This window comes from Orbicella faveolata, unplaced genomic scaffold, assembly GCF_042242905.1.
Source record: "Orbicella faveolata isolate gen_17 unplaced genomic scaffold, um_ofav_v1 contig_34, whole genome shotgun sequence".
NCBI classification, from domain to species: Eukaryota; Metazoa; Cnidaria; class Anthozoa; order Scleractinia; family Merulinidae; genus Orbicella; species Orbicella faveolata.
In genome coordinates, this window is record NW_028301563.1 from 14,540,001 (window position 1) to 14,558,529 (window position 18,529).

An 18,529-nucleotide genomic window follows, 5' to 3' on the forward strand; every position below is an offset into this window, starting at 1 on the left:
TCAAAGGGCAGATAGCGCTATCCACTGGTTAAATCACTATCCAGTGGGTAACTGTTGTTTATGTTTGTATTTTCAAATGAAACTTAAAGTAATCGTCTACGTATATAGAGAAATTACATTAGACTTGTTTTCATTCCTCTGATAAACTTTTCAAAACATTGGCTCCGAAAACTAAGCACTTCACATCTTTCACACAAATCTCTTTCCCACGACAAGATTTCTCCCACGTATGAAATCTATACATTGCTTGTAAGACTGGTATCAATTTTTTCAAAGCAACCTTCTACATTTGGCGACTGCGAAATGTCTTCTGTGCAGTTATACGATATGTTCTGAACGCGATTGATTTAACTTGTCATCTAGAGAAATTGTTTTTTAGTGTTTCGAATATTTTCATTCAGAGGCTCTTAACTACAATATATTTTTACATTCATCTTGAAAGAACCTTTTCATAAAATGTACACCACCTTTAGAGAGTAAGGCCACGGAAAAAACCTAGCCTTTACTTTCCAAAAGGCATGTGTTGAAATAACTCTTAACAATTCCATTACATTGAACCCAAAGAGCAAACTACGCGACGAATGAAAGTCTTACCATGAACTAATCCCCTCATTTTTTGAACAAGAGCTTCGCACTGCTCCTTCCAGCTGAAAGTATCTTCGTAACTTGTTCGCAGTCTTTGAATCTCTTGCAGCCGCTCTGCCCGGTCTTTCAGACGGACGGCTGCGATTGCCTTGGCCCACTCTTTAGGCTCGGCTGACTCCACCACAAATGGCTTGCCTAATGGTAACAAGCGCAGTGCATCTCCAAAACCCGAGTTTCCACTCACAAGAATGGGAAGACCAGCAGACAAGGCTTCCAGCGCAGTCAGTCCAAACCCCTCCGTCCTGGACGGCATGATAGCAAGGTCGACCTCGCAAAACAACTCCTTCAATCTCTCCTTGTTTTGGACAAATTTCCTGACGACCAGTTGATCTTTAGGGATTCCACAGTGCAGCAACTTGTTTGCGACGTCCTCTTCTTTTCCATCTGGTGCGCCCACAAATATCAGACGGTACGAGCTGTCTTCCAGTTGAACTATTGCTTTAGCAGCAATGTCATATCCTTTGAGACTGAAGTCTTCTTGATCACCACGGCCAAAAATCAGCACCCTAAACTTCTCGCTCTCGAAAGTGGCTTGCTTTATGACTAAAAAGTCACTGAAAACACCTGGAGTCAGCTGAATTACATCTTGGCGTTCTTTGCACGATCGCAGGTAAGCAGAGTAGGCCTCCGTCAACTTGGGTCCAACAGCCACAACAGCACTGGCCAACTTGCACAAGTCTACTTCGGCTCTGTTCTTCTCTTCACCTTTCGAAATGGCCTCGGAATAATTCTTGTGCATTCCGAGTTCCTCAGGTGCAGTATGCACTACCTGGACCCACTTACAACTGTGCGACTCTCTAATGACCTGGGCTTGTTTACCAAGCTTCGCTCCATGACCCAGAACGACGTCAATGGCAAGGTCTCTTGGTGGGAAGCTCAACCATTCAAGGGAGTCGTAGCCCGGGCGTCTCTCTGCTTCTCTAATGGCAATGTTGTGGCTTTTAGCGACCCTCCTTTCTTCTTCAGAGCAGGCAAACTGTGGGACCAATAGAGTGACTTCTATTTCCATGTGTTGTGCCAGCTGTAAGGCAAGCTCTCTGTTTATGGTTGACAAGCCCCCCTTAGACGAACGCCACTCACTGGCTAAGAGAGTTACATTCAAAACTCTCTCGGACGTCCCTAGATTACCTTGTGCTGGCTCGCCCTGAGATTTGGCAGCTACAGTGGAAAGAAATCTATCCTGCAAGAGAATGAAAATGTCTTTATAGGAATACAGCCAATTTTCTCGGTTTATATTGTAAGCGGGCATGAGATAAACCTTTCCCGCAATGCAAGACTGCAACACTTTTTCGACTTGGTTTATTTGGGTGCGCGTCACGAAAACCACAATGAATACAAGGGAATAGTTAACTGTGGAAATTTCTCCAGTAGTTTTATTCCAAGCTTGTCAGATGTGAACAAAACAGGGGAATCCCATTACTGTTGATTTTCAGTTCTTTGCATGAATAACTGCCGCATTCTTCTTTTTGAACGCTTCCCTAGAGACAAGTAATGGGGATGACTATTTAACAATTATTCGCCAAAAGCAGGGTGAACATTGGTGAATCAATTCACGGAAACGAAGTGCACTGAGCCTGAGGGAATAATTGATTTAGTCTAATTTTCAGAGGTGAATATAAAGGACTACAAAGTAATGGACTACAACATAAAAACACAGACGCAATTGTTCGTGCGCATACACGTATGCACCCGTAGTTTTAATAATAATAAGCTTGCATGTACATCGATTGTCAATCAATGTACTCAGTGAGTTCGGCAGTAAAACAAACGAGCGCAACACTACGAAAAATAAATTCAGCCGCTACCTTTGTTTTATCGTTGTTGACTTCATTCACTGTTGTCATCATGGCCATGAGTAGCTTTAGTTTGAAGAAAAATAAATTTCGGTCAATCGATCTGACCTGCTGCCGATCAACGCAACCACTACGTTTACGATTCTTAAATGCCTTGAATACGAGTTCTTGAAAAGATTTTTGGTCCAAGGGCGACAGCAGTCATTTTGAAAATTCTCCACCCTTTCAAATATCCTGGACTTGGTGTGATGTCTTTCGAGTAAATGAAACTGTCCGCCATGTTTACTTGCCGAGATGGCAAAGATGGGGAGCTTAGTAACCAAGCTCTAGCGGGGTGAATATAGCTTCATATGATGAGCTTTTCGACCAATCAGAATGTCCAATTCTTATATTCACCTCTGGAAATTATACTAATTCCTGATTAGTGATATAGGTAAATAATACCTTTTGCGTTTGTTTCGTAACACCCATGCTGAATTACGATGTCAACCACTGGTGTTATCATTTGTGAAATACATTACGTTTTATTCATAAATCATACCTGGCTTGTTCTTTGTGGGTACCACTTTTCCAGACCACGAACTGTGAGTACCATGTCACTGACGCTTTTCATGCAGATCAAGCGTCCTCCTTGTTTTATTTCAAGGAGGTGCAAACAATCTTCGTGTGTGCACAAGGTTTGGCTGTGGTTTGCACACACTTGACGTCCCTGCAGACAGTAGGGGCATGCAACACAGAACTCGTACCGCAGATTACCAAGGTACTGAAACTGCTTCAACAAATCTTGTAAAGCGTCTTCCACAAACGATCGCACACTTCTTGCTGTTTCTGGCGATGTCGAAACTGGAACTGCTTCCTCTTCAGCTCTTTGCTTGAGGGAAATCTTGATGAACTTCTTTTTGCAAATCAGAATCATATCATGTATTATTTGCCGACCAACAACAAACCAAGCTCCATCTCGGTACAGGTTTGGGGGTTGTACAGATCCAGTCTTGGAATACCAAGATATCGATCTTGAAACAAACTGAGAGAAGAATCCATGCGGAACAAAACCATCCACAAAGTGAAGATACAACGGGCAAGGATCGGTGGGCGACGGCTCCAGTTTAACAAGGTTTTCAGGTGGCGACTTAAGCTGAGCGGGTACAAAGTACTTCACATCACTTGGCGAAGCTGAGAACTTGGCGATCAAACCAAACCGCTCCATCATGTCTAAGATGTCTTGCTTGACAAGGCCTTGCTGAATGAATTTGGAAAAGACACGATCGACAAGTTCCATGCTGAGGACACCGCTTGTCTCTACCTCCAGCCAGTACTTGGATTCTACAGGATCCTAACAGCAAACAAAAAACAGTCTTAACTTGCACAATTCCTTTTTATTGAAGCAAAGGAAGATTTGTGAAAACGAAGTTCAACATGTCACGAGCATGTGACAAGAGAGAATCTGAGTGCCCGACGGCATTTGAACCCATTACCTCCCATATATCAGCTGAGTGCTATAACCACTGACCTATGGCGAAACTCATGGTTAGCGAGGCCATAATTATACTACAATTCTAAGGGATTATTTTTATAACCCTGCTGGACCTTGCGTTCTGTAATTTGTCTCATGTATGTTCACTAGCATCGGTAAAAGACCTAGAGAAAAGAAACGGAAATCGCCTCTCGTAAAAATTTATGTCACTGAGGTATGATGTATCTTAAGACTTCAGCCCTCATTTTACAGGTCCGTCTTTCATAATCTTCCTTAATCTTGCTAAATTTAACTCTCCCGGCAGCTTTTTGGTTTTGCCACGTCTAAGCTATTACTTTGAGACTTACTTTCTTTGAACGTAGTTTTAACCTATGGTAAATAGCTACTTTAGTAACTTACACCGCTAATGCCCTTGCCTTCGCCCAGAGGAACAGACCTCATTTAAAAGCTGTCCTCAATAAAAAAATATACGTAGGTCCATATGACCAAGAGTTTGTTTGGGGAATACGCTAGGCGTTTCGTATAGACGATAGGCTTTTTAAGTCCTAAGCATAACGTCCTCGTACCGCTTTGTTAAAGGGTGATATGGTTATCAGCATCTTGAATAGCTCAATTAACCATTGCGCCTTCAGTATGACTGTGCTGCGGTGCTTTACAATCATTCCGAGGTCATGATAAAAATGTAGCATGGCGTAGAACTGGTCTTCATCTTCGATAAAGCACACTTCTTTGGCATACGTTTGAAGCTGTTCCACATTCATGTGATACACATTCTCAGTTACCAAAGCTTCAACGACCTTTTCGAAGTTGAACCACCTAAAGAACAATCAAACAAAATAACTAATCAGCTTAAAACAGTATTCAAGTATTAAACATCTCCCCCTTAAAATTTTTAAAAACAAAGTTAAACATAACATCTTACAACCATATTGCCAACATTCACCTGAAACTTACCAGTCACTTATTTATTGCTAATTTACTTTACTCCTAGGTATTTAGTGATTTAGTGATTTGCTCCCGCCACTTACTTATTTATTTATATTTTTCATTTTTTCCTTATTTTGTCTCCTTACTGCTCCCCCCCCCCCACCCCCTGAAGCTATAATTCCAACCAACTTCTTCATATAAAATAGTTAATACTGTTTCATTTCACTCAACGCAATTAGCTTTTAGTTATTCTGAGTGAATCTAACTAATTTTCTGTTTCAATCGTCTTTTTTTTGTAACCAAGAGTTTGTATAGTTTGGTAGTAAAGTGTATGCTGTATTGAAATCTCCTAACCGAAGAGAAAAGATGACATTCCAAAACATGGGCTTCGAAGATTACATGAAAGGGATAATTGATAGTTCCCTTAGGAAAATTTCACAGAAAAAAATCTTGGGAAATGCTGTTATCAAGATGACATATAAATGGAAAATTCCCATCGAAAGATTTCTACGGATATTTTCCCTGTAAAATTCGAAAGAAAGTCCATGAAAAATCCCCATGTAATACTTCATGGAAATTTTAAGTTTAATCACATATAAGACATGGCTCGTCAAAAATCCTAGTTTCTCGATAAAAACGCGCATTTCGTCTTTAATAAATTCAGTGAAGGGTACTTCCTTGGTTCTCTCCACTTATGTAGCCTAAGTTAATAATCTCCTCGATATTTCAATGAATCTATAAAGTATATACGTTCCAAAACCTCTTTCCCAGGATAGTACCATAGTTTCTAAATTAAATGTCGGTTCTCTAAGATAGAGTTATAAATAAGCCCTTCTAGCATTTATTGGAGGCATAGTACTAGGTTAAGCTCTCGTGGTTAAATATATTTCTGTCCGAAATGATATACAAAAGCCCTTGCTAATAAACTCCAAGGCTAAAAAATGCAGGAAAAACTAAATGTCGGGTCTACGTACAAGACCAAGTTTGAAATGAACGCCACACGGCGTTTAACCGAGAAAATACGGTAAGTAAAAAGTAATGAAAAGATTGAGGGAAAATGGAAACACTAGTTGCGATGATGTGATAAAAATGATGGCAGATAGACAGACAGACAGACCCTAAATATACTACACTACCCCCGTGTAGAACTACGAAGTGCACGAAAGGGCACAAATGAAATATATAAAAAGAAAGAGATATTCACAAGCAATTATGTTGCAAAGAAACCCAAAAAGGTCTCAATGGGAGATCATAGAAATTAAATCCTTTTTACAGGCCTCTTGTGCAACTGCTGTTATTGTAAAGGTGTGAAGATCTCTTTCTCTTGTCATTTCACTTTACTTCACTGGTATCTTCTCCCCCATGTATGGCTCCTGTCTCAAAACATCCATGATTTTGGTTCGAAGAGCATGAATTCCATCATCACTAGCAACATCAGTGTCACTCCCCTGCCCTGAAAATTACAAATAGTAACAAGACACTCAACTGTAGAACACCCAAACAAAGTTACGCGTAACATCCACTCTGATCCTAGGCGAATGGCAGTTGTTACAGACAAGCTCTTATCACCTGTGTCTTCTCTGTACACGTTTGTGATTTGTGCTTATTTCCGCCACAATTCGAGAGCATGATTCAGGAAAGATGGTGTTAAACGTTTACAAACAATATACTCTAAATGGTCCTTACACCGAAGACCCAGCCATGAACCTTTTGAGGTATCTTAGGAAGAGGGTGTTAACAATGTAAATCTTTCCAAGGCTATCTTTATCGCAATATATAATCTCGATGTATTAAAACTGTTCCCTCCATACAAAACAAGTCAATTCTATGAAAGGCATCGCCAGTATTTGATAACATCCTGCAGGTTTTACCGATTTCCTTTACTGATGGCTTTTATACTTAAACCAAATGCAGACTTGAACCTATGTGAATTTTTTTTTGGCTGAATCAGTGGTCCAGCAAAAAAAAAAGATCGTTTACCTGTAAACCATTTCTTGATCTTGCGTAGCAATGACTTCTTGCCCAGAGTGTTGTCAATGCTGAAGAATGGCCGGATAACATGCTTCTCGTATTCCTTACCAGACATTCCCTGCTGTATTTTTGATGTCGCAGCCTCGATATCCTCAACTGGTTTATCAGCATGAGTGCCAACAATAAACACTGGAGGTCGGAGATATGGCAGCATGCCGCCTGAGTTGCCAACCATTTCCTCTCCTGTTGGTCTGATACTGTGAATTGTTACTAGCCATGACAGCAGATTCTCCAGATTTGTTTCGTTGTTTGGGTTTTCCAAAAATTTATCATGTGTTCCTTGTCGAACACAGGGCTGGGCTGGGGCGTCTAGTGCCTTGCTGAGGTTATGCACCAGGACATACACTGCTCGTGATGACAGGAACACAGGGTGAGAAGCGTAGTACAGATGTTGTCCGGCAAAATCCCACAAATCTACGGTAACTGTCGACTCCGCCTTGTTGCCTACATTTCCAGCATCCAGATGCTCACGAAATATGTTCTTCAACCACTGATTAGCCTTTCTTGTGACATCATCTGGGGGTGAGGTACCATCAATCATCAATGCGGAATCTCTATTATAACTTTCACCACCACCATCTACGAGGTCATCAACTGTATTCTTTGCATTATCTTGTACTCGCGAGTTACTCGCTGACGAGGGAATGATTCTGCTCTTGAGATCACCACTACTTTCAGAAACCTAAAATGGAGGTTTTAAAACAATTTGTGTTCCCGTTAGGGCATCCTCATTGTTAATGCGGTGTCTATTTAACAGTCTTTAATTAATCTTTCTATTTTATGTCTTTCCTTCTCAATCGAAGATAAAAGTAAGGAGAAACATAGCGCCATTGCTACGCTGATGGCGATTTTCACAGAAATGAGTGAAACTATACAGTTAGTAATAAGATCTATTTAACAATTACATTATGGGTTCGAAATTTCTATGTGGTGATAGTTGATGAGGCCAAAGGCCGAATCAAGTATCACCTCATAGAAATCGAGAGCGAAAAGTCTAATTGTTTGAGTAGAATTCTAAGTGAAATTTATTTTAAATAACCGTTTCCAATAACTTGTCGACGTATTATTAACCTTTGGACCTTAGAAAGATCGCTCGGATTGAATTGTCATTTGAAATTGAAGTTGTGTGCGCACGCACCTAATTTCTTCAATAATTTCAAGATTTTTTAAAGTCAAGGAACCGTTGTTTTTCTTTTAGTCTTCTCATGAATTTATTTACCATATGCAACAAAATGTTCCTCCAAAACTTCGTTAAAACATAAAAAACTTCGCCATTTCGTAGACGACCTCTGGCCACTGCACTCTAGTGGTGATAGGATACGAGTAGCTCAGCGAATCAGATTGCAGCATTTGCATTAGTATATCAATAGAATTCTACTAATGGCTGATAGTATACGAGTGGCCCAGCCAATCAGATTGCAGCATTTGCATTAGTATACCACAGGCAGCCCAAGCTCTCTCTATGAACCACACAAGCAACACAATATGGCATCGAATTATAAAGGTTTCTATGGGATTTTCTACAAGATATCCTTGGAGGTAGTTAAAAGTGAAAATTCTCAATAAAAATGGCTTACCTTGTTCCATACGTGTGTTGTTTGCTCCTGGTGTGGTTATTTTACCGATTGAACTTGATTTAAGCGACTTTTTTGAATTCCGATTTTCCCTTTATAAAGAGAGGACAAGGCGAAACACCTCAGTCGGAACAGCCTGCCGAACGAAGTCAAAAATCCCAGGCTAAAATGTGCCCACGGCCACAAATCCACCGCAGAATTCAAGGGCAAAGGTTGATCTTTCATTTCAATCCTCTAGCCACACAATTGCAGCCCTGCGAGCGACGCCAGGCGGCTCTTCGTGTCTCCAGTGAAACGATAAAACTATGGAAGAGCTTCCTGTCGTTTGATCCGCGACCCAACGACCGTTGAAATCGGCTTGGTAACCTCGTCATGTTGGCAAACCAAGACTCGCGGGAGTACTAGACCGCAATTTGTCAACTAAACTTCTTGTAATCCCCTCAACAGTTTTAAAAATCGTACAGAACGCTTTTGCAAAATGGCTTCAAAACCAAAGAAACTTAAGATCAACGGCGAAAGCTCCGTCCAAACTGAGGAGACAATCATTTTTGAAGTGGAAGTCGTGGTAAGTTTTCTCGTTTATGCACCTTTGATTTGTTTGTATAAAATATTCCCGAGCTGATAAACTAAATTTGCTTCTCTTAGGGTATTGTGGAATTACGAATATTGTGAGGAAACTGTAATGGAAGCCAGCAAAATTTTGTCTAGAGCATACGAAGTGAAAGAAATTGCCGTAAGCAAATTGAACTCTCTTTTGCCCGGGAGAATTCTTAACGAATTATGGGGAGATGAAGTTAAATTGGTGAGGCGAGGACCAAGTAACTCAAAGGTGCGTAAACGTGAAAACTTACCATGACTTCCACTTCAAAAATGATCTCCTCAGTTTCTACAGAGCTTTCGCCGTTGATCTTACGTTTGACAAATTTGACAAATTGCGGTCTAGTACCCCCGCGAGTCTTGGTTTGCCAACGTGACGAGGTTACCAAGCCGATTTCAAGGGTCGTTATGTCGCGGATCAAACGACAGGGAGCTCTTCCATAGTTTTATCGTTTCACTGGAGACACAAAGAGCCGCCTGGCGTCGCTCGCAGGGCTGCAATTGTGTGGCTAGAGGATTGAAATGAAAGATCAACCTTTGCCCTTGAATTCTGCGGTGGATTTGTGGCCGTGGGCACATTTTAGCCTGGGATTTTTGACTTCGTTCGGCAGGCTGTTCCGACTGAGGTGTTTCGCCTTGTCCTCTCTTTATAAAGGGAATATCGGAATTCAAAAAAGTCGCTTAAATCAAGTTCAATCGGTAAAATAACCACACCAGGAGCAAACAACACACGTCTGGAATAAGGTAAGCCATTTTTATTGAGAATTTTCACTTTTAACTACCTCCAAGGATATCTTGTAGAAAATCCCATATAAACCCTTATAATTCGATGCCATGTTGTGTTGCTTGTGTGGTTCATAAAGAGAGCTTGGGCTGCCTGTGAGTATACTAGTAGAATTCTACTGAATACAAGAAGAGCAAGGTTTAAAAATTAAGCGTAATTAAAAAATCGTCACGATTATATTTCTAACAACACAATGAGTAGATGTCCACAAATAGCTTAGAGCTATGTTTTAAGGCCCCTCTTGAAGCTAACGATAGAGTTCAGCTTGCGCAAGGCAAGTGGCAGATTGTTCCAGAATCTTAGGGCACATACACTAAATGCCCTATAAACCCCCAAATATTGACTCAAACATTGTCCTAGTATATTTTTGCTGATTGAATAAAGCATGAAGTTTTCAACAGATTCAGTCCGGTTTTTGCATTTTAGATCCTTCAATCTTCCATGGCCAGTCACTTTCCTCAAAAAAATGCTTTGGAAATCCGTTATCCGATGCGAATTTCGAGCCACCAACAGTAAAAGATGGAACTTCGGAACTTCGGAACTACTTTGGTACTCAACTGACTCGCTTGAGCCTGCTGTGGTAGTTAAACAGCCCAACATTACAGAACATGAGCCTTGCATTATAATATGTCCCCAAGGGACTTATTTCAAGAAACAATTGGCCAAAACGTAGATTTTCAAGACCGTTTCCTTTCTCGACATAATCATGTGAACTTTCGATCATTCGAGAACCCGTCAAGTATTTCCAGCCTCGGTACTCAGCACTTGAACCTCTTGACTGCAGAATTTGTCGCGTTTAGATAAAGAATTTTTCGGGGCAATCTCAAGAAGTTCGTCCGTAGCTTTCGCTTGAAGAGCATTCGAAGAGAAATTGACAACGTCATAGCTGTAACTCAACCTTCTGATGGCGCAACCTCGTGGAATCTCGATTTCGTGTCTGGTGAGACATGGAAACGAGACAAATTGTAAAACGGCAGCGGTACACAACTTCCGCGCACGCCTAGATTGGTATGCTGCATGGCTTCGCTACGCAGGAATAAGTCAAATTATTCTCGCATTTTGATTGGTTGTTACTTATTATCTATTGGAGGATAGACGTATAGATGACGTCAATAACCTTTTTTGTTTCTTTACTGTATGCAACAAGTAGATTCCGTATAACCGTGCTTCTGTTCAGTAGCAAGTTACAGATGACCTCAAAATGTGGTAAGAATGTCAATGACACACTCGCCTAATGATGAGTGACATAAATGAGCCACTTTTTTGTTCTTACCGCATTTAGACGTCATCTGTGATCTATTTAACAATTATATTAGAGCTCGAGATTTCTACCGCGCATAGAAATCGAGAGCGAATAATTTAATTGTTTTAGTATAAATCTACTAGTCGTTCAAAATTTCATCTAAATCCTCCTCACAGACAGCTCGAAAACACCGTCATTTTGTTAACAAGTGCACACTGCTGCGCCACTCAGTATCTATAACAGAATAGATAGTAAGTAGCGTAGCCAATCAGAGAACAGCATTCATGATAGAACGCTAGAAGATTGATACTAATACTGAACAGACGCACGGCAACCTGGAATGTATTTGTAAATTATACACTGATCGCTCCTTCATAATGATTTTGAAGTTGACAACTCTTACATCAGAAATAATGTGACCTCTCACCCGAAAACGTCACTAACGGATATCCGTTAAACGGTCAAAACGAACGGCTGGCGAACGGTTAGCGAACGGATAGGAAACGGATGTTCCAGCCGTTCAAAACGGTTTTGAGTACCATTCGAACGGCCACGGAAAAATTTCGAACGGATGTTATTAACGTTCGAACGGCGCTGGAAAAATTTCAAACGGGTAATGCCAGCCGTTCGAACGGCGAACGAAAAATTTCGAACGGGTGATGCCACCCGTTCGAACGGCTAACGAAAAATTTCGAACGGGTGATGCCAGCCGTTCGAACGGCTAAAGAAATATTTGGAACATATTATTCCAGGCATTCGAACGGCCGAAGAAAAGGGCTCGTATTGAACGAATGGTGAAAATGCGGGAGATCTTGTTGTTTTGATAAAGGACTTGTTTTTGCTCCCCTTTTGTAGGTCTATTGACCTCTGGTGGACGATGATCGCGAAAAGGAAATTATAAGAACAGCGACAATGACTAGCTCTAATATAACTCGAAGGATGTTAGTTTGACCGTTGCCACAGAATTTAAACTACTAGTCTTATTAACATATTGACCTCACGCACGCGCGAAAATACCAGATGTCCCGCGGGGCCTCTTGTAAGCATGATTAGCAAGAGTGTTACATTCCGGCCCCTAAATGCGGCATTCTATAGCATTTACCAAACAATAGTGTAACATTCGCAGCTTGCGTGATAGTAAACTAATCGAAAGAACAAAACCTATTTTATAGTTCAAACGATACTGCTAAGTGAAGAATAATAAGTTCAGTTCTTAGGTAGCGTTCAAAGAAGGGGATTCCCTTCTGATTTCGGTAAGGTTCTTTATCGCGGAAATCCACAGGAACTCCAACGTCCTAGCCCGTTCGCTTTGTGATTTGCACACTGAGTCCCAAACAATTCCGCCATACTATGACTGGTGATGATCCAACACCTAATCAGCGGATTCCAGCAAGACAACTTTGTCGATTGGTCGCTGTAGGATCGATCCTTTGGTCTGCACCGTTACTCTTCGCACATAGCCATCTTGGGTGTTCCTATGAACATCCAAGATTCGACCAATCGGCCAGCAGCTTCGTGGGCAGCTCAGATCAGCTACTAAGACAATGTCGTCAACAGCAAAATTCCTCCTAGGTCTATTCCATTTTTGTCTCTCTTGCAGGGAAGGGAGGTATTCCTTGATCCACCTATGCCAAAATATGTCTGCTAGGTATTGAACCTGCCGCCAGCGTCTGCGAGAGTAAATTTCATCTTTGGAGAAGAGGCCAGGTGGTGCCGAAGGTCCTGAGCGAAGTAACAGCAGATGATTTGGTGTTAGGGCCTCCATATCTCTCGGGTCGTCTGAGACTTTAGTCACCGGTCTACCATTCACAATAGACTCCACTTCACACAACAACGTTGCCAAGCCTTCATCATCAAGGATCAGCTCCTTTGTCAAAGCGCCCATAACCTTTCTCACCGTCCTAATGCAACGTTCCCAAATTCCACCATGGTGAGAACCTCCTGGGGGGTTGAACGTCCATGTAACATTCTGTTGTAGCAGGAATTCGCCAATCTTGTGTTGGTTCCAGCCCTCGATCGCTTCACGCAATTCCCTTTCCCCACGAACAAAGTTTCCACCATTGTCTGATCTCACTTCTTCGGGTTGTCCCCTTCGAGCAATGAACCGTCGCATTGCGTTGATAAAGGAGTCTGTATCAAGACTGTGGGAGACCTCCAAATGTGTGGCTCTTATGGACAAACAGGTGAACAAGACCCCATATCTTTTCACAAGGCTTCTTCCTCTCCGCACAACGAACGGGCCAAAACAGTCGACTCCTACAAACGTGAAAGGCGGTTTCTCAGGTGTCACGCGGTCTGTAGGCAGATCTGCCATTTGCTGCTCCCCTAATGGCGCTTTCCTCCTTTTGCAGTCGAAGCAGCCGCGTAGCACCCTCTTCACAGCAGTTCTCGCTTTAAGGATCCAAAACCTTTCACGAATCAAGGACAGCACATGTTCCAGGCCTGAATGACCCGACTTTAGATGATAGTGGCGCACGATCAAATCGACAACGTGATGTTTCTTGGGCAGGATTAGTTGGTGCTTGGCGCCATTTGGTATGGAAGCTTGCGTCAAACGTCCTCCGACATACAGTAAACCATCAATTTTCATTCATGCAAGCTTGTAAATCGCACTCGTTTTCTTAACCAGTGATTCCTGCTCTTTGCAGCGCTTTGAGCTATTGCCTCCTCCTTTCTGTTCGAGACGGGACATTTCTTCTTGAAAGCTTTGACGTTGAACGAATTTTAGAACTTCTTTCTCTGCTCTGTTAATCTCATCCACATTGATAGACTCACTCTCCCTGCCAACGGTGGATTTCAGTGCTAACGTCGACCCCCTTTTACGCCTCTCGCACGATGCTCTCAGTCCGTCCCGATAGCGCAGGATCCAGGCCATAATCTTCTTGAGTCGAGACCATGATGAGAATCTCTCGAGCAATTTGTTTATACTATTTGTTCCAGAGTCCGATACAGCGGAAAACGTGCGAGTTTCCCTCTTGATCTCAGGGTCGTCGTCAGGTATTCCTCGGACGGTAGTCGGCTGTGTAGGCCACCTTGACTCCTGTTGCCAAAGGAAATCGGGACCGCGTATCCAACGATTCTTCTTAATGAGCGAGTCTATTGCCAGATCTCCTGAGGCGTCATCTGCCGGGTTCGCTTCGGTGTTCACGTACCTCCACTGAGACGGGGAAGATCCATCATGTATGATCGCCACTCTGTTAGTAACGAAGGTGTGAAATCGCTTGTCATTGCTTCTTATGTAGTTCATCACACAAGTACTGTCTGTCCAAAACACGGAATTGTGTATTGGAAGGTCAATCTCTCGTCTAATAATTTTGTCCAGCCTTGATGCAAGAACAGCTGCTGACAATTCTAGCCCTGGTATCGTTATGGACTTCAGCGGAGCGGTACGCGCTTTTCCCATCACAAATGAACAGTGAATTGTACCCTTGTCATCCATAGACCTGAGATAAGAGACTGCAACGTAGCCTTGTTGCGAAGCGTCTGAGAAGTGGTGTAGTTGCAGCGACGCAGTTCTCCCGAAGTTCTGTGGCTTAAAGCAGCGATCAACTGAGAAGCGTTCGAGCTTGGGCAGATCTTTCAACCATTTTAGCCAACGTTCCTTTTCCTCGGTAGGGATTGGGTCATCCCACTCCAATCTCTTTCGGCATAAATCTTGCAATATCGCTTTGGCTAGGAGTATCACTGGGGCTGCAAACCCAAGCGGATCATACACTGAGGAAACGACAGATAGCAATCCTCTTCTTGTGAGGGGCTTGTCGTTGACTTCGATCTTGAAACAGAATATGTCGCCTTCTACGTCCCAACGGACCCCAAGAGCACGCTCAATGGGCATTTGATCATCAGGAAGGTCTTTGAATGATCCGGCTCTGTCAGACTCAGGTAATGATTCGATAAGTTTGCGAGACTTCGAGACCCATTTAGTCAGATTAAAGCCTCCCCTTTCTAGCAGTCTTCTGAGGTCAGCGGTCAGACGGATAGCTTCACTCTCGCTAGGTACAGATTTCAGGCAGTCATCTACGTAAAAGTTTCTTCTGACTGTATTGATCACCTCGAAATCGAATCGTTGAAAGTTATCCTCGGCCGTCTTTCTAAGAGCAAAGTTTGCACAACTTGGAGAGGAGACGGCGCCGAAAAGATGAACTGTCATCTGATATTCTTCGGGTCGTCTTTGGAGATCGTTATCGGGCCACCACAAGAAACGTAGTACATCAGAATCGTCTGGGCGAACACGGACCTGGTAAAACATAGATTCGATGTCGGCGATAATAGCAGTTCGCTCTTGTCGAAAACGAGTCAGAACACCAATCAGGGTATTGGTCATATCTGGGCCTTGCAACAGCACATCGTTAAGGGACACGCCCTTGTACTTCGCTGCACAGTCGAACACTACCCTAACTTTCCCGGGTTTCTTCGGATGAAAGACTGGGTGGTGCGGCAAAAACCAGGTAGCCTCGCCTGATCGACAAAGCCGATTATCTGGGACCTTTCTAGCATATGCTTTGTCAAGAAGATTGTCTATGAAGGCCGAGTGTTTCTGGAAGAGGACTGGCTCTTTGACGAGTCTCCTTCGTAGCAGTTCCAGACGGTGTACAGCTAGTATTCTGTTATTTGGCAGGCAGAGTGGAGACTATCTCCACGGCATCGCGATCTCATAGTGGCCTTCGTTTAGAACAGCAGTGGACTCCATGACGTTTAGGGCTCTCTTGTCCTCAAGTGACATCGCTTTCTCATCGTCGAGCAGAGAATCGTTGACCTCCATGTTGCAGAACCTCTGAAACTGTTGATCAAGGGCAGTGTCCGCTCGAACAAAGTTTGAAATACGTTTAGCGCTTCCGTTCCTGCCAAGTGGGCCATCGATGGCCCAGCCCAGCAACGTTTTAGCCGCATATGGACCTCCATTCTGACTCTCTCTAACTTCTTTCGGTTCTAAAGCTTTAGGAACGTCATGGCCTATGAGTAGCCCGACATCGGCATTGATCTCCGCGACCGTTACCCCCTTCAGATGGGGCCACCTGTCAACGTCTTCCTGGCGAGGGACGCTCTCTGAGGCTACTGGAAGTCTAGGTGTAGAAAATACAAAGGGCAGCTCAATGAAATTGTCTTCCTCTAAGTCGAAAACTTCCAACTGGACAAGTTCGCACTTTCTCATACTACTCTCTCTCTCCATTGTTGTTAATGATATGGTGGTGTTGATGCCTTTAACCCCGAGCCGCTTCATTAGCTGTTCACTGCAGAAGGACGTGTTAGAGCCACCATTCAGAAAGGCATATGTGTGTACAGTGATGTCGCTCCCTTTGGCTCTCACTTTTACAGGCACTACCGGTAGCCCTGTCACTGAGCCTCCGACCCCAGAAAAGGCACATTGCAACTTGTCGACATTAACGTACGCACTCTGGGTTCTAACGTCTGGCTGCGTTCCGCTGGTAGCACGCACAGCTGGTGGATGCAGGAATGTCGAATGCTTGTCTTCGCAGCCATCTACCTTACAAAAGCTGGCCTTTGGGCACGCTGCAGCATAATGACCCGGGATCACGCAGTTGTAGCAAAGCTCTTTCTCTCTTGCAATCTGGTATCTATCACTGACGTTTCTCCTTCTGAAGTCTTTGCACTGGGACAACCAATGAGCAGCTTTACACAATGGACAGCTGAGGGTGGGTTCCCTGGGTCCTAACACCAAGGTGTCATCCGACACGCCACCGTCGGTACTACTACTGAGGTCATGGGCGTCAGCCGCAAACGAGGAGACTCTTCTTTTTCCTGGTCTTTTTCCGTCAAGAACACTTTTGCTTTTCGGCTCGCTGATAATGTCTCCAAATATCGGGTGCATTAGTATGCGGGCTTTCTTCTCTACAAAATCAGCAATGTCAGCAATCGTCACCTCCCTTGCCTTTGCCTCCGTTATTTCATCTGCAACTTCGCGCCATTTCTGTCGTAGGCTGAAAGGAAGTCTGGTCACTACTTTCTTTAGACTGTCTGGGTTCTCAATCTTGCTTAGGTATCCGATCTCATTCAATGTGTTCTTGCAGGTTGTCAAGAGAGCAGAAAACGACTGTAATGCTGCCCCATCTTCCGCTTTTATCGCTGGTCCATTAGTTACGCGTTCTACATAAGCAGAAGCAATCTTGTACGGCTGCCCATACCGTTTAGCGAGCAGTTTTCGAGCCTCTCGATACCCTTCCTCTGAATCCATCGCTAGACAACTACGCATCAACTCCTGAACGTCGCCCGCTGTGTACTGCACGAGGCAATACATTCTCGCACTATAGCTCGTGGTCTTTGCCACGATCATGCTCTCAAAGGCTCTAATAAAACGGCAATACTCGATAGGATCGCCGGTAAACGTGGGAACTTCAAGTTGTGGCAAAGTTAGAGCTTAAGTGTGAAGCTGTTGTTGCTTCAGCAGTTGTTGTACTTGCTGGTTTTGCTGTTGCTGAATATTTAGCATGTTACGATTCTGCTCCTGCTGTTGACGTTGCAAATCCAATAGTAGACGTAATCCCTCTTCACTTGAAGTGGAATATTGAGATTCCCTGTCCTCAAATGTACGATGCCGAGATTCTTTAACATTTACTTCAGCTACCGGGTGATGTGTGATCCTTATAGGGAGTTCTTGACCTTCCCTGGGCTCTTTAGTTAAACAGGATTCAACTTTTACGGCAGGTGCCGAATTTTGAAAGCCTTTTTTCGCCCGACGCTCTGGAATCCCGGCTTCGGCTTCTGCGAGGGCGCGCTCTTCAGCTTTGGCTTTAGCAATTTCAGTCTCAAGTGCTAACTCTTGCTTTCTTTGTTGCAGGCGTAATTCTTCCTGTTGTAAGGTTTGCTGTTCTCGTAGCATGGAGGCTTCGGCCGTTAAAGATGCTCTTTTTGCCGCCGCTGCTATCCTAGCGCTACTGACCGAACTTCGTCTGGAAGATCTGGAGCTTGCTCTTGAACTGGCCTCAGATTTCTGCGGAACCTTTGACGTAGCTCGTGAGCCAACGTTGCTAATTGAGTCCTCGGGGTCCAAGTTCGACAGATTAGTTGCTCTCGACGGTTGTTTAAATTTCTGTATCCAATCCTCGATAATTCTTTTGGAATCGCTAGCAAGAAGCATTGTAACTTCGTAGTATTCAAGTGAATTCTCGATCTCATTTCGATCATCCAGTTGATTATGATACGCTTGGTGCGCTGCTTCGAAGCCTGTTATCGCTTCGTCTAACTCTACAAGCTTTTGTTCAATGTCGTACGGGTTGCCAAAATCTGACATCATCTCTCTCGCTTCATTTCGCCTACTGGTAATAACTCCTTTAGCGGCGCTTCTAGAGGCCTTCAAACGCCGATTTCGCTCGTATGTGACTTGGGATTGATCAATAGTGACATTAGGACGTCTCATCCGAACTCCGCCGGTTGCATCTTCCGCTGCTTCAGTCGCCGAATTTACTCCACGATCCACAGACATCTCAAACATTAAGGAAAGCT

The 18,529-nt window shown here is 43.4% G+C and overlaps 1 protein-coding gene across 4 annotated transcripts in view; it reads right to left on the bottom strand.

The window, feature by feature from the left end:
* The window catches only part of LOC110057050 (uncharacterized), a 45,856-nt gene that overhangs the window by 1,092 nt on the left and 26,235 nt on the right, over positions 1 to 18,529 (bottom strand). For 3 of the 4 annotated variants that reach the window (XM_089272140.1, XM_089272138.1, XM_089272141.1), the window contains exons 8-12: positions 6,820 to 7,552; positions 6,181 to 6,292; positions 4,479 to 4,728; positions 2,980 to 3,771; positions 53 to 1,825 (exon numbers count right to left, since the gene is read on the bottom strand). In XM_089272140.1, coding sequence (XP_089128266.1) covers positions 548 to 1,825; positions 2,980 to 3,771; positions 4,479 to 4,728; positions 6,181 to 6,292; positions 6,820 to 7,552 — 3,165 coding nt within the window. In that variant the 3' untranslated portion in view covers positions 53 to 547. Of the gene's footprint in view, positions 1 to 52; positions 1,826 to 2,979; positions 3,772 to 4,478; positions 4,729 to 6,180; positions 6,293 to 6,819; positions 7,553 to 18,529 lie in introns of those variants that run through there. The other variant, XM_089272139.1, reaches the window with a different exon arrangement.